The following is a 15,732-nucleotide window of genomic DNA, read 5'->3' on the forward strand; positions in this document are numbered from 1 at the left end:
GTTTCCCTCCTTGTCATGTGTGTTTGTACTTGTGCTTATTGATAAACTTAATATGGTTCACCTGGGGATCCAGATCCAAGGAAAATCCATTATCTCCACTTTCTTTCTTTCTTTCTTTCTTTTTTTTAAGATATCTCTCATGCGATTTGAGAAGTAGGCTGAGAATGGCAGAAAACTCCAGAGAAAAAAAAAGAAAAAAGTGTAAATATCAGTTTCCATATGTGTTGTTTGGTCATGTAACTAATACATTCTCAACTCACAACTGTTCATTCATAATGAAGACACAGAATGTAACAAAGGCACCTTTCTAAAAGGTAATAAAAGATGATCGGTTTTGTTTTTTAATTTCATCACTCCAAACAAGATACTGTAGTTTTATGTACAATATGATGCTCCACTGTACTTCAATAACTTATCAATAAATATTGTAAAAGTAAAAGTTATTGCCTGCTTTTCTGATTCTTAGGCACCACAAGTCTCTATAGAAATGTTTAAAGTTAAGTTGGGGGGGTAAAAAATTTCTCTTATGTAAAATTAAGTTTTCTGACTTGTCTTAGTTTTTTTGTAGTACTTGTAGTGAAATACTACTAACATAATACTGCTAAATGTTTGTGTGTGTACGTATAAATATGTATATATACATGAGCACCCTCTACTGGCAACTCTACCGGCAAAACAACACCAAGACCAAGTCGCACACGTGAGAGCGCCCGTGACGTCACTTGTCAGCGACAGAGTCGCCTGCAGCCACACAGACAGCAGTCGGGGTAACGTGATTATTTTCAACCCCGAAAATGGTCAAATCGGGAAAACTTCGATCTGGGACAGGGTCGAAGCTCAAACGGTGGAAGAAAGGACACAGTAGCGACTCGAACCCGCAGACGAGTCGTTTTCGACAGGCTGCTAAAAGCCGCTTCTTCAGCCGACCCACCGGTAAGCCTACAGTTGCACGTGGGTCTCTGGCTAGCGGCTAACTGCGGCTAGCGTTAGCCATTTAACTTTTAACAACCCAGGAAAACTTGATGTTTTGCGACTTAAATGTGTATCAGCAATCCTGGTAACGTTGTCAGTGGAAAACGTAACTTTGCAGCTTCCTGTCTTTTCCCTTTAGTCAGTTTATATAACATTTCAGGAAAAGTTTGCTCCAACACAACTCCAGTGTGTTTGTTTGTGAACCAAATCGACACCTTATTTAACCGTGGCTTTAAATTATTGCTGACGTCCTATAGATAAGACCCCGAAACAGACTGTCTTGACAGTAATAGTTCAGACCTTCAGTCTGGTCCTCAGCCTTCAAACAACCTTTAATAACTGCGGGTCAGCATACAGAGTTTTAGCCACTGTTTATTTTTAATAACTTGATATGGTAAAACACAAAGCCAAAACCACAAAGAATAAACTAAGGGAAAACAATTGACTTTCATCAAACGAAATGGTAAAGGTAATGGAAAAGTACACATCACTGATGAAAATCCCAACATGCACTAGGATTGCCTCCATTTGACCCACATGGTTGTCACCTTAATGCAAGGCCATATCTTTTTTTTTTCTTGCACAGGAAAGAGTGACCTAACAGTTGATGCTCTAAAGCTACACAATGAGCTGCAGGCAGGTCCACTGGAGCTCAGTGCAGGAGGCCGTAAAGAGGTCTTTATGGAAGAGGAGCCAGATGTGGCGTTGTCAGAAAGAACCTCAGGCACCTTTCTCAGCGGCTTGTCAGACTGCTCCAACCTAACCTTCAGAAAGGTGCAGCGATTCTGGGAGTCCAATTCAGCTGCCCATAAAGAGGTAGGAATTTCCATTTTCAAGGTATATCATTTATTCACAGAAGCCCAGTAATATATAATTTATTAGAATATTATGAATTGTTGTGGATTGTGGGGTTTATGTAATGTCATGTAATGTAATGTAATGTAAATCATTACAAATCCAACAGCCGTCTTGTAGCTGTGACATTGTTACCTAATGTGCTTCACAGATCTGTGCTGTATTAGCAGCTGTTACTGAGGTGATCCGTGGTCAAGGAGGGAAAGAGACTGAAACAGAGTACTTTGCTGCTTTGGTGAGTGTCGTCTTTTTGTTTTAAATGTGTTCAGTTAGTCATCATCAAATAAGTTGTGGTGTTCTGAAAAGTGATCGTGGGCCTAAGTGTTGTGTCTGAAAATGAAGCATGTCTGTGCTTTTTTTTTTTTTTTTTTTTTTTTTTTAAAAGATGACCACCCTGGAGGTTGTGGATTCAGCAGAGTCCCAGGCTGCAGTGGCGTACCTCCTCAACCTCGTCATGAAACGGTTGGATTTATACACCTTCTTTCTCCAAAACCCCGCCATGATATGTCACATCAAAGCTAATTAGAAATGACTGAAAATGTTTTTCCTCTGATTCGTGTATTACTTTTTACCTAGGGTTCCTGCTCCGGTGCTCATGTCTAAGTTCTCGGACACCACCAAGGCTCTGATGGACATCATGTCTAAAGAGGCCACATCTGAGACCGCCTCGGCTCTTAGATGGGTGAGAAGATTTGTTTGCAACTGTTTCTCTCTTTATTGTTCATTGCTGAAAGTTGCAGGAAAGGTTGATATATATATATATTTTTTGCATCTATAGATCCTGTCATGTTTGGCCACTTTGTTGAGGAAGCAGGATGCATCTGTCTGGACTTATCCGTCCACTCTTCAGGCTTACCATGGCCTGCTCAGCTTTACAGTGCACTGCAAACCTAAGGTCTGTCTCACCATCCTCAGAAGTATTACATGTTGGATTCTACCTTGAACGAGTTCAAAACTCATTTGTGCCATTTCATGTTTATATCTATTGTTTCCTCTCAGGTCCGTAAAGCAGCACAGCAAGGTGTTTGCTCCGTCCTCAGAGGTAGTGACTTCCTGTTTACAGATAACGCCCCAACCCATCACCCCGCTGCAGCGACCACAGCCAAGTTCTGCATCAAAGAAATGGAGCAGGCAGGAGGTACAACAGCACAGTCACTGACATATATACTATACATATGGATCCATCCATAAAGCCCCAGTATGTACTTATTTGTTGTTACTGTGGAAAAAATAGCAATTTTAAGTCCATTTCTTTCCCCTCAGGGATCAAAGAGGACACCACCACGCTTCATGTGCTGGGTCTTCTAAAGGAGTTGATAGGAACGTTTCCTCTGGGAGCTGTCAAGTCCTGTTGTGAGACTCTGCTACGAGTGATGACACTCAGCCATGTGGTGAGAACGCAAAAATGCTCATCAGTGCAGCCAGATCCCGTTTGTGCGTCTACATCTCAAATTTATTTATTTTTTTTCTTTTTAAAATTCTCCTCCTATGTTTCTGGCTGTAGCTGGTGACGGCGAGTGCCATGCAGACCTTCCATAAGCTGTTCGGTGGGAAGCCGAACGCTTCGACCCTCTCACCGGAACTCAACGCACAGATCATCACGGTGAGAGAACACAAACAAAATGAACGTCCCCAAGTCACCGTGCAATATGCGGCGTGAAAACTCATTCTCATTTCTCATCCCCAGGCTCTGTATGACTACCTGCCCAGTGAGAACGACCTGCAGCCTCTGATGGCGTGGCTCGCTGTCATGGAGAAAGCACACATTCACTTGGCAAGGTAATAATCTGCGTTTTCTCACAACAGCCAAATTCCTTCTTGCGTGTTTTCTAGTCATATTAGTTATCAATTTATTGATCCACGGTCTCTTTGTCTAGCTTGCAGAGCTCTCTGAGTTTGGGTCACCTCCCTCGCCTCTTCTCTGCTGCCATGTCGTGCCTGCTGTCTCCTCACACTCAGGTGGTTTCTGCAGCCACCAACACACTAAAGGTAAAGAAATAAATAACCCTCCATATTGATCAACTCAAGTTGATAGAGGTGTTTTGATTTGATATTTCTGCAAAGTAATTAGTAATTAAATCTTCAAAGATGCATTCCAGATAGGGAAGTCTGTTTATGATTTATTTATGTTTATTTTTTTCTGTAGACTTTGTTGACTGAATGTGTTGCCCCTTGCTTGGATGGAATGGGCCTCATCAGTGCCACAGCCTCTACTGGAAATCCCTCTTACATCTGCAAAATGTTTCGGTAAGTTCCCCAAATTAGTCTCATTCTTCCACTTTCCTTTGTAATAGCTACGTGTAAGCGTTTGTTATGACAATTGTGCCTGTGTGTGTGTGTTTTCCAGTATCATAGAAGAAGGATTATCTTACCGCTTCCATGCCTCCTGGCCATTTGTGCTGCAGATCCTTGGCTGCTTCTATCGAGTTGCAGGGAAACAAGCTCACCCCATCATGACCAAGGTATAGTCACATAACACTGTTGATGTCTATGTGAGTAAAGAAAGAGGTAAATGTTTAAATGCCTGACTCCTTGCGTTGTGTCCTGGACAGTCCCTGCAGTCTCTGGCAGAGCTGCGCTCCACTCCCCAATTCCCCTTCAGTGGAGAGCTGGACCTGGCTATAGGAGGAGCTGTAGAGAGCATGGGGCCTGAAGTTGTCCTTGGTGCTGTGCCTCTCAACATCACTGGCTATGAGTAAGGGAATGTAGACACACAATGCAGCCCTCTTGTCGTTGTTGTGGTTTAACTGACTGTATTTTAATGTGTGTGTGTGTGTTTTTTTTCCTCCACCAGTGATGACTTGGAGTTCCCACGGAGCTGGCTGGTCCCGGTCATACGGGATCATGTGAAGAACACTCACCTTGGTTTCTTCGCTTCTTATTTCCTCCCTCTGGCCTCCACACTCAGACAGAGAGGTAAACCAAATGTGTGGTGCTCCACTTGATGGATTGGTAACTTGGAAGGTGGATTTTCTTTCTCTGATGACTCTGTTCTTGTGTTGCAGCCGAAGAGCTGGAGCAAGCAGGCCAGAAACTGGAGGCCAAAGTCTACCAGACTCTACAGCTTCAGGTAGCTTAACAGACTTAACTTAATAATGCTCAGTATTCTGAGACCCAGCGACTGAGTTATTAAGATGTCTGTGCTCTCTTTTTTCAGATTTGGACCATGCTTCCTGGCTTCTGTACATGTCCCGTGGACCTGCTGGCATCCTTTAAAGGCATCGCCCGTGCTCTTGGTATGGCTATTAATGAAAGACCCGACCTGAGACTCACAGTGTGCCAGGCTCTGCGCACTATCATCAACAAGAGCTGCTCCACAGGTAGGAGGACACACGTGTTCAGAGAGACAACACAAAAAACACTACTGCAGCTACCTTCTTTTGAATCAAGCCCTTCAAAAACATGTGTCTGCCTTATGTCTGCAGCAGAAGAAAAGGCTGAAGTGGGCCGCTTCTCTAAGAACTTCCTGCCCATCCTTTTCAACGTGTACAGCCAGCAGCCTGCAGCTAGAGAGTCCGGCACCTATAGGATGGCTGTGCTGGACACCATCAAAGTCTACCTAAGTGTCACCGAAACACAGGTCGGTTAAGTTTGCTGAGATTCTGCTGCACAGTATTCTCATATGGTTCAGCTATTAAGCTGTTTATGTTTGTTTACACAATTTAACTTCTATTATAAACCATTCACCACGCCTAGTCATGTTTCATATAGAACCGATCCTGTTTGATCGGCCGTCTGTCCAATCATTGGTCATATTTCTTGTGCTGGTGTATCACTAATTAAAATGATCATCCTCAGATGACCTGCACTTTCCTGCAAAAAGCCATAGACAGACTGAGCAGCACAGAGACCACAGAGTTCACACGGTAGGATATGAATACTTATTTATTGCTATAGAATTGCAGGACAAATAAGATAAATATCAGTATATCTAACTCCTCTGTCTCTTTGCGTCTCTTCTTATTGCTTTTTCTACCCTGCAGTCTGTCAATGATGGACCTGGTGGTTGCCATGGCTCCATTTGTAGATGAGGCCACCATGACTAAAACCTTTGAGCTGATTAGGCCATATTTGGAGGTAAGGGTATACATGCTGTACGTAATTCAAACCTATTGAACTTAAGTGTATGTCTTGTTAACTCTGAGTCTGTTGATGCATTTGTTTTCAGACTAAGGAGCCAGGCATGCAGAAGAAGGCGTACCGTGTGCTGGAGGAGATGTGCGGTGGAGAGAGAGACGAGTGTCGATCGTTTGTCGTGGCCAATCTGGAAACACTCAAAGTCGTCCTGCTCGAGACTTTAAAAAACGCTTCTTCACCAGCAAAGAGGGTATGACGGCTGTGCAGAGAGAAGAATGAAATAAACCAGACATGAGATGGGATCGTGCGTCTTGATTTACAGAGCTGTCTGATCTAATCCTTTCGTGTGTGTTGCTTTTTCTCAGCCGAGACTGAAGTGTCTGCTCCACATCGTAAAAAGGCTCAACGAAGAACACAAAGACTTTATCACCACACTGCTGCCAGAGGTACACACACAAACAAGTGCTGAAAAACACACAAACACAGAGTGTGCTGATGTGCATCGTTTTCATGAGGATGGTCTCTCTGTCAGGTGATTATATGTACGAAGGAGGTGTCTGTTGGAGCTCGTAAGAACGCTTACAACCTGCTGGTGGAAATAGGAAACGCTTTTATTCGCTTCTGTGGGAACAAGAAAGGTAATGCACTCTTATGCTACTCTTATAGTTGTGTGTGTGTGTTTGTGTGTGTGTGTGTACACAAGTGGACTGTGAAGATTTAAAATATAAACTGTCTCTGATCCAGATGCCATGGAGCAGTATTTGGTGCTGGTGTATGCAGGCCTCACAGGCTCCGTCACCATGATCACCTGCACGGTGTTGGCTCTAACTCGACTGGTGTTTGAGTATAAAGGTAGGCCTACTGACTTCCAGCTGTTTCCTGTTGGTGTCTTCAGGTGCTTGTATTAGTGGACTGGGTTCAGTCTGGTGCCTTTTCTTCCCCAGACTCGATAGAGGTGACCACCATGGAGCAACTGCTGCACAATGTTTGTCTGCTGATGTCGTCTCGTACGAGGGAGATAGTCAAAGCAGCTTTAGGCTTCATCAAGGTCATCCTCTTCATCATGGACCCCAAGACACTGGCTTCACATGTCACTGTCATGGTACGTGTTGTACACTCTGGGTAATGGAAGTCCGGTATTGAAGACATTCAGGCTCTCATTTAACAGATTTCACTCTTGTGTTCAGATGGAGGGCATCGGGAACATCAAGGACGATGTGAGGAGGCACTTCAGAACAAAACTGAAGAACATCTTCACTAAGTTCATCAGGAAGTTTGGGTGAGTGTTAGAAATACTTTTAGATGCGATAAGCATCAACTGCCTAGAGCTCGCTTAGAACCAACAGTGTTCATTTCATTCATTTCTGTGCTGCTTCTGGTTTGGATCTAATCTTTCATCATAAGGGAGGCATCTGGTTGTCTTTTTTTTGTTGGAATAATGTCGGTTTGTTTGCTACCAGTTAACCAAAACAATCTTGTTGTAAACACAGCTGTTTAAATTCAGCACAGTGTGGTGAATTTATTAGAAGGAGATGTTAGCAGTAATAATGTTAGCGTACTAATCATATTCTCACTGTGACAAAGGGCTGCTTTGTTCTGTAGTGGCTCCAGCTGTTTGTTGAGATCAATACAGCTGATTCCTCTTAAACTGGTTGTCCTGGGAAAGAGGCTAAGGCTGAAGATGGTTTCACATACCCACATCATATCTTATGCTATTTGTGATTTGACCTGTGTTCACCAAACTTTATGTCAGAGGGTTTTTTTTTTTACCTACCTCTGCACTGGATGTTTAGATGATACCAGATGTCTCCTCTTGGAAATTTTATAACACAACTGCTCTACTTCTGTGTGTCACAGTGTCTTGTATTTTTGTGTATGTGTCTGATTATCTGCTGTGTTTCCAGTTTTGAGCTGGTGAAGAGCATGCTGCCCGCAGAACACCACAAAGTGCTTGTAAACATCCGCAAGGCTGAGGCTCGCAATAAGAGACGGAAGCAGGCCGCAGAGCAGCAGGACGACTCTGAGAGCGAAGAGGAGGCACCTAAAACAAAGAGCGAAAGGTCTGACCGATGTTCTCCCACACATAAAGCCCTGCCGTCCCTTATAGATTTACCCTTCTCCTCTCTTATACAGTAACCTTCTGTCTTGTCCTTTCAAGTATTGAGGACATCCTTGCAGAGTCCGACAGTGATTTGTCCGAAGATGAAGGAAAGCCTCAGAAGAAAGCAGGCAAACCGCAGAAAGGACGGGCCTGGCTCAAAGAAGGAGAGGAAGATGAGCCACTGAACTTCCTGGATCCCAAAGTTTCTCAGAGAGTGCTAGGTAACAGAGCCTCCTTACTTTCCTTTTGATAGTTGCTGCCAGCTTGGATGTTGACTTACCAAGAAAAGAGCTTATTATATTCTGTGGAGTTAAAACAATTTTTTTTGTTGCTGTTTGTCAGCCACCAACCCAGAGCTGAGAAAGAACACCAAGGTTGAGCATGGCTTTAAAGTGACCTCAGATGGACGGCTGATCATTAGAGAAGACGAAGATGAGGATGTGAAAGACAAAGGTGAGAGGAACCCACCTCTGTGCTGTACATTACTTTATGTCTGAACAAGCTGTGATAATGACCTTTTACTATTCCCACAGATGAGGAAGAGATGAAAGATATTCTAGAAGAGGCTGGAGTCAAGAGTGTGAGTATTTGTGGAGAGTGTGAGGCAGTGGAGGATAAAATAAGCAGGCTTATTGGATCCAGAAGAGGTAAATTATCTCAGCTTACAAGCATGATGAGAATTATTGAAAACTTGAAACTTGATTGTTCAACTGTGCATGAGGTAGAAGAAATGCTTCATAATCAGTTTGGTAAAAACATTCACTGAGTTTGAGGATATAAATGCTGCAGTTGTGGCTTTATTGGATGAAGATGAGGGACAAGCAGATCAACATAACTGGTATGAACCAAGAGCAGCACCATTAAGAAACTTGATCACAATGATGGAGGACTGCATGAAGTCATGCAGAGGCAGAATGAGATTACTGAGATGCTGGCACAGCAACAGAGGAGGTCATATCTCCCTTGGAAAGCCATTCCAGTTTTTAAAGGTGACCCACTCACTTATAAATCCTTCATCAGGGCATTTGAGCACGCTGTGAGCATGCCTGACAGAGGCTACCTCAAGGCCAGAAAGTTGCTCCAGAGGCAATATGGAGACGAGTTGAAGATCGCAAATGCATACATGGATAAAGCTTTGAAATGGCCTCAGATCAAATCTGAAGATGGTAAAGCATTAAGTGCTTACGCTCTTTTCTTGATTGGATGTAGGAACACAATGGACGATATTGAATTCACGGAAGAAATGGATAATCCTATTAATATGCGAGTTGTTATTTCAAAGCTTCCTTACAAGCTTAGAGAGAAGTGGAGAACAACTGCATTCGAAATTCATGAGACAGGAAGAGGACGAGCAAGGTTTTCTCACCTAGTCGACTTCATTGACCGACAAGCAAAAGTAGCTCTGGATCCTCTTTTTGGTGACGTTATAGAGAGTCCACATTCTGCCAAAGAAAAGGCTACAAAAGAGAGGAACGTTAGGAAAACTGGACAAAGAGAAAGTACATTTGCTACAAGTGTGAAAGATGCAACTAGGGAGGCAACTGCTAAGAAAAGCGGCCCTGTAAAAGATGTTCTCACAGCTTTTCACAAACCTTGTTTCTTTTGCCAGAAGAATCATACACTTTCTGTATGCGACAAAATTAAAGAGCTGAAAAACACGGAACGGATTGACTTCCTGCAATCTAAAGGCTTGTGTTTTGGATGTCTTACCTTTGGGCACCTCAGCAAAAAGTGCAAAAAACGACTTAAGTGTCAAGTTTGTTTTCAGTCGCATCCAGACATACTCCATGTCAAAACAGAAGATAACAGTGCTTCAAAAAAGGTGGAAGAAAACAATGATGAGAACAACGTAGTGTCCAGTGCCTATGTGTCGTGTGGTCAAGAGTCAAGTGGAAACACTGGGGCTGGAGAGGAAGAATGTGTGCTTGCTGTTGTACCAGTTAAAGTGAAGTCCAAGAAGAGTGAGAGATATGTAGAAACATATGCCTTCATAGATCCTGGCAGCACCACAACATTCTGCACTGAAGACATTCAGAGAAAACTAAATCTTAAAGGAAAGAGCACCCAGTTTCTTCTTGACACAATGGCACAAGACAACTCTGAAAGTCACAAGTTAATGAAAAGTGTTGTACTTTCAGATCTTAATGTATGTGGTCTTGAAGATGATAAATACATTGAGCTGCCAAAGGTGTTTACACACAACCACATCCCAGTAAAGAAAGAAAATATCCCGCGACAAGAAGACATTGCACACTGGCAGTATCTGAAAGAAGTACGCCTGCCTCGTATTCAAGCAGAAGTGGGAATGCTGCCCAATTGGTGCCAATGTACCAAAAGCCATTGAGCCATGGCAAGTCATAAACAGTGAAGGAAAAGGGCTGTATGCAGTTAAAACCGCTCTCGGATGGGTGATCAATGGACCTCTCAGAGAAGATGGTGCCCTACAAGCAGATGATGGTAAGCTGCAGAGCTACACAGCTAATTGAGTTCAAGTGAGGGAATTAGAAGAACTGTTAGTGAAAAAGTACAACACAGATTTCCCGGAACGAAGCTGTGAAGAAAAGGATGAAATGTCTCTGGATGATCACAGGTTTATGCACCTGGTTTCAAGCTCAGCCAAGGTAGTTGATGGGCATTACAGCCTGCGTTTGCCCCTGATAAATGTGAACATTAAAATGCCAAACAATCGCTGCATGGCACAGCAGCGGATTGACACTATCAAAAGAAAGTTTAAGAGAAACCCAGACTTCCATAAAGACTACATAGTGTTCATGAAAGGCATCATTGAAAACGGCTGTGCTGAGAAAATACCAGCTGAGCAACTCAGTCGCAGTGACGGCCTCGTGTGGTACATCCCTCACCACGGTGTGTACCATCCCAAGAAAAGAGTAGTCTTTGACTGTACGGCCACATACCAGGGTATCTCCCTAAATGAGCAGTTGCTCCCAGGACCGGACCTCACTAACAACCTCATTGGTGTCCTGCTGAGGTTTAGAGAGCATCCAGTGGCGCTGATGGCAGATGTGGAGTCCATGTTCTATCAGGTTAGGATGCCGGAGGAAGACATAGACCTGCTGCGGTTTCTGTGGTGGCCAGAAGGCAATCTAAACAACAATGTGGAAGAATACAGAATGAAGGTACACCTTTTCGGTGCTATATCTTCACCCAGTTGTGCCTCCTACGCTCTGAGAAGAACTGCGGAGGATGGAGCAGGGTTTGTGAGTGCTGAGGCCATTGACACTGTGTTAAGACACTTTTATGTCGATGATTGCTTAAAAGCAGTGGAAACAAGTGAGCAGGCAGTCAGACTGGTACAAGAACTCACAGACTTATGCGCCAGAGGAGGTTTTCACCTGACCAAGTAACAGCAAGACAGTCTTGTTGTCTATTCCAGACAATGAGAAAGCACCTGCAGTTAAAGACCTGGATTTAAGCCACAACACACTTCCAATGGAACGTGCATTTGGCGTGCAGTGGTGCACAGAGACTGACCGGTTCAGCTTCCAGATAAATATGCAAAGTAAGCCTGTCACCAGACGTGGCATCTTGTCCACAGTAAGTTCTGTCTTTGACCCCCTTGGTTTTTGGCGCCACTCATATTACCAGCAAAACTCATCTTGCGCGATTTGTGCAAAAAGAAACATGGCTGGGATGAAGTGATTGACAATGGACATGCAAAAAGATGGCATGAATGGTTGTCAGACTTGAAGAACTTGACAGAGTTCAGCATACCCAGATGCATCAAAACAGATCAGTTTGGATCCACGCAGTCAGCACAGCTGCCCCATTTTGCTGATGCCAGCGAGGATGGATATGCCACTGCATCTTACATGGTGCTTACCAGTCATGATAACAAAAAACACTGTTCCTTCATCGTAGGAAAGTCAAGAGTGACGCCTCTGAAACATGTCACAATACCGAGACTGTAACTGACAGCAGCAGTCGTTGCTGTCAAAATGGACAGAATGCTCAGACAGGAACTTACGGTCCAGTTACAGGAATCAGTCTTCTGGACTGATAGCACTACAGTACTTAGATATCTTTCAAATGAAAGTGCTCGCTTCAAAACCTTTGTGGCGAAAAGAGTCACCACCATAAGGGGCCATTCTCATCCCACTCAATGGCGCTATGTCCACTCGGCACTAAATCCTGCGGATCAGGCTTCTCGAGGGGTCAAAGTGAAGAAGTTCATGCAGAACAAAGTCTGGATACATGGCCCAGCTTTCCTGCTGAAACATGAAAATGAGTGGCCTAAACAGCTGGATGAGAAAGACTTGTCAATAGAAGGAGACCCAGAAGTCAAAACGTGCGCTAGAGTCGTCATGACCAGCACAACTGAGAGCTTGTACACTTTCAACAAGCTTGTTGCTTTCTACTCTGGCAACGACTAAAGAAGGCAGTCGCATGGTTTCTCAGACTGAAAGACACACTAATACTACTATTAGACAAGAGAAAGGAGCTCAAAGCTACTGTGAGTCTGTCTGAAAACAACTCAGAAAAACAAAAGCTCATTGCAGAGCACATGTCGAAATTCAAATCAACAATTCCACAGCCTGCGTTATCACTGGAAGAGCTGGTCAGAGCAGAAACAGAGCTCATACAGCAAAGTCAGACGCAGGATTTCTCAGAGGAGATCTGTGCTCTACGAGAAAGGGCTCCAATCAAGAAAAAAAAGTCCAGTATAGACTGGACCCTATACTGCAGGATGGTATACTAAGAGTTGGAGGAAGGCTTAATAAGGCTGCAATGCCACAAGAGGCTAAACATCCAGCCCTCCTCTCTAAGCAGTCACCTATAGCCAACCTGCAGCACATCCGCCAGGAAGTTGGACATTGTGGTCGCAACTATATGCTGTCAGTGCTGCGACAAAAGTATTGGATCCTCAGGTTACTACCTGATCAGCCAGCCTTTACCAATGTGAGGGTCGACTTCTTCGGGCCATTTGAGATCAAACGTGGAAGGACCCTTGTCAAGCGATATGGTGTGATTTTTACCTGCCTCACCATCAGAGCAGTTCACCTTGAAGTAGTTCACAGTCTGGATACAGATTCCTGCATTAATGCCATCCGTCGCTTTATATGCAGAAGAGGACAAGTAAAAATCTTGCGCTCAAACGGATCAAATTTTGTTGCTGTAGAAAAAGAACTGCGCAAAGCTTTGGAAAACCTGCATCAGACCAAAATACAAGACACCATGACAGTACAAGGTATCAAGTGGATGTTCAACACACCAGCAGCCTCACACCAAGGTGGCGTGTGGGAAAGACAAATCCGGACTGTGAGAAAAGTCTTGAACTCTGTGCTACAGCAACATTAGATGATGAAGGACTTCAAACCGTCATGTGTGAAGTGGAGGCCATCATCAATAACAGACCAATAACACATGTATCAGATGACCCTAATGATGTTCAAGCCTTGACACCTAACCACCTGTTGCTTATGAAAACCCAACCCGACATCCCACCAGGAGTCTTTGAAAAGAACGATCAATATGTACGACGGCGATGGAAACAAGTACAGTATATTGCCAATCTGTTTTGGACTTGATGGACAAGAGAATATTTGCCATTCCTTCAGGAGAGACAGAAGTGGCTCACACCACAGAGGAACTTCTCGCCAGGAGATATTGTACTGATAGTGGACGAATCTGCCCCTCGCAACTCCTGGAATATGGGTCGAGTGATTGAGACATTGCCAGACTCTAGTGGTACTGTGAGGCGAGTCAGTGTGCCGTTACACTTACATATGTGACACTGGAACTGTCGTTTTGTTGTTGTTGTTGTTGTTGTTGTTGTTGTTGTTGTTGTTGTTGTTGTTGTTGTTGTTGTTGCTGCTGTTGCTGCTGTTGCTGCTGTTGCTGCTGTTGCTGCTGTTGCTGCTGTTGCTGCTGTTGCTGCTGTTGCTGTAGAGACCTTTGTGTTGCTGTTTTTCATTTATCACCTATGTGTTTTTAATTTCCCTTAGAAAAAGTCACAGAAAAGGAAGTTCCAAGATGACAACTTTGATGAGGACATGGACATTGAGCCCCAGCTAAAATATAAAGGTATGATTAGTAAACTAGCCTGTACATGATCTATGTAGGTTAACATCTGGGAAGGTTTTTCAGATAAAGTTTTACCAGAAAGCAAAGCGTCCTGCTGACGTTGTGATGGTCCATGAGGAATTGTGATTCAGACTTTTCCCCCTCCACTCACTCAGCTGGAGGCTCAGGTATCCACAGACCCCTTGGAGGCAGTCAAGAGGCTGGAGCTGATTACAAGTCAAAGGTGAGTCTGGCAACGTGCAGAAACACACACTGCAGGAGTCGCTGGTTAGAAACTCTGATTCCGAGTGTCTGTTCTTTCATTCTTCGTTTCGCAGAAAGGAAAAGGAGATGTGAAGAAAAAAGGAAAGCTTGATCCTTACGCTTACATCCCTCTGAGGAAGGCCCAGCTCAATCGCAGGTATGAGCAACAAGCCACTGTCAAACATGCACAAGAGAAGCTGGGGCAGGGGGCTGCCTAGTGAGGCGCCCGGGGAGCTGGGGTGAATCGGTGCCTTGCTCAGGGGCACCACAGCCATGGTCGCAGAGGCAGGGGAGGCGCGTCTCCTTCACCACCACCGCATCCGTTTTTTTGCGCTTGGTCGAGGGATCGAACCCACAACCCTCGGATCTCAGGCTGGTCCAAAGTCCAAAGCCGCACTCTTAACGCACTGCGCTGCGCCCCTAAATTTTGATAAAGAATGTAGATATAGTGATTTATGCCTCTGCCTATGTCACCTGCTTAAATACGGCCAAAGATGGCTGTCTGATTCTGAGCTGGAGGGCTGAGGCTCACGCTCAGCCGACGTTGGCTCTGGGTTCATGTTGATGTCGTGTGTCGTTTCTTCTCGCCGGAATCAGGCCAGTCCACTAGCTCGTGCTGCTACCAAATGCACGCTCTGCCATCATTGGAGGTAATAGAGCCACCTGATTGGTTGGCAATGGCAAACAACGCCTCAACGCAAGCAGTCTATTTATTTTTAATTATGTTTATAACATGTAGCGAGTAACGGCATAAATGGTAGAAATGTAGTGGAGTAGAAAGTACAGATAATTGCTGCAAAATGTAATGGAGTAAAATCCAAAGTATGCATTATTTTTTTCACTTAAGTACAGATATGTAAAAAAAAAAAACAAGTACAGTAACGAAGTACAAATACTTTGTTACATTCCACCACTGGACGCTGACATGTTTTATTCTCGGTGTTCACAGGAAGCGTGCCAAACTGCAGGGCCAGTTCAAGGGCATGGTGAGAGGAGCCCAGAAGGGGGCGCTGTCTGGAAAGAAAATGCAGAAGAAAAAGAGGAAAGCCTGAAGGGCACGGCTTATATAACTCAGTGGACTTTAAATGCGTTGTGTGTGCGATGGCGTGCTCATAAACACTTACTAAAATGTGGACGCACACCTTGGATGTGTGCGTATGTCTGTGTGTTGCTGAGGAGACAGTCAGTGAAGGTAAAACCAGTTTGTTTTTAAACTGTTATCTTTCAAAGCTCTAGAAATGTTCCAGTTGATGCCATACAGCTTTCACCACAATCAATAGTGTGTGTGTGTGTGTGTGTGTGTGTGTGTGTGTGTGTGTGTGTGTGTGTGTGTGTGTGTGTGTGTGTGTGTGTGTCACACCAAATGTTGAAAGTGCTGTCCCTGCCTTGATGGATGTTGACTGACCAAATAGGAAATCATTGGGCTGTCAAATAAACCACTC

The 15,732-nt window shown here is 44.1% G+C and overlaps 1 protein-coding gene across 1 annotated transcript; it reads left to right on the top strand.

Moving 5' to 3' along the window:
- Positions 1-722: 722 nt before the first annotated feature.
- rrp12 (ribosomal RNA processing 12 homolog) lies at positions 723-15,622 on the top strand. The gene is made up of 34 exons (XM_041049155.1): positions 723-933; positions 1,559-1,788; positions 1,979-2,062; positions 2,213-2,289; positions 2,404-2,509; positions 2,606-2,722; positions 2,827-2,965; positions 3,091-3,218; positions 3,332-3,430; positions 3,515-3,606; positions 3,705-3,816; positions 3,974-4,074; positions 4,175-4,289; positions 4,380-4,522; positions 4,622-4,743; positions 4,833-4,897; positions 4,985-5,147; positions 5,253-5,407; positions 5,626-5,693; positions 5,811-5,904; positions 5,996-6,154; positions 6,270-6,350; positions 6,437-6,542; positions 6,649-6,756; positions 6,849-7,006; positions 7,092-7,183; positions 7,809-7,964; positions 8,063-8,226; positions 8,348-8,458; positions 8,539-8,585; positions 13,969-14,047; positions 14,203-14,270; positions 14,365-14,447; positions 15,240-15,622. Exons 1-34 carry the CDS (start codon positions 795-797, stop codon positions 15,340-15,342), a joined length of 3,864 nt encoding a protein of 1,287 aa, XP_040905089.1. The 5' UTR covers positions 723-794; the 3' UTR covers positions 15,343-15,622.
- The last annotated feature ends 110 nt before the right edge of the window (positions 15,623-15,732 follow it).

Source organism: Toxotes jaculatrix, chromosome 11, assembly GCF_017976425.1.
Source record: "Toxotes jaculatrix isolate fToxJac2 chromosome 11, fToxJac2.pri, whole genome shotgun sequence".
Classification (NCBI taxonomy): Eukaryota; Metazoa; Chordata; class Actinopteri; family Toxotidae; genus Toxotes; species Toxotes jaculatrix.

Excerpts from the sequence above, each read along its gene's own strand:
- rrp12 (XM_041049155.1), top strand. The coding sequence starts at position 795 with ATGGTCAAATCGGGAAAACTTCGATCTGGGACAGGGTCGAAGCTCAAA. Across the intron at positions 1,789-1,978 it reads ATTCAGCTGCCCATAAAGAG|ATCTGTGCTGTATTAGCAGC; the intron begins GTAGGAATTTCC and ends TGTGCTTCACAG. Across the intron at positions 7,007-7,091 it reads CTTCACATGTCACTGTCATG|ATGGAGGGCATCGGGAACAT; the intron begins GTACGTGTTGTA and ends TCTTGTGTTCAG.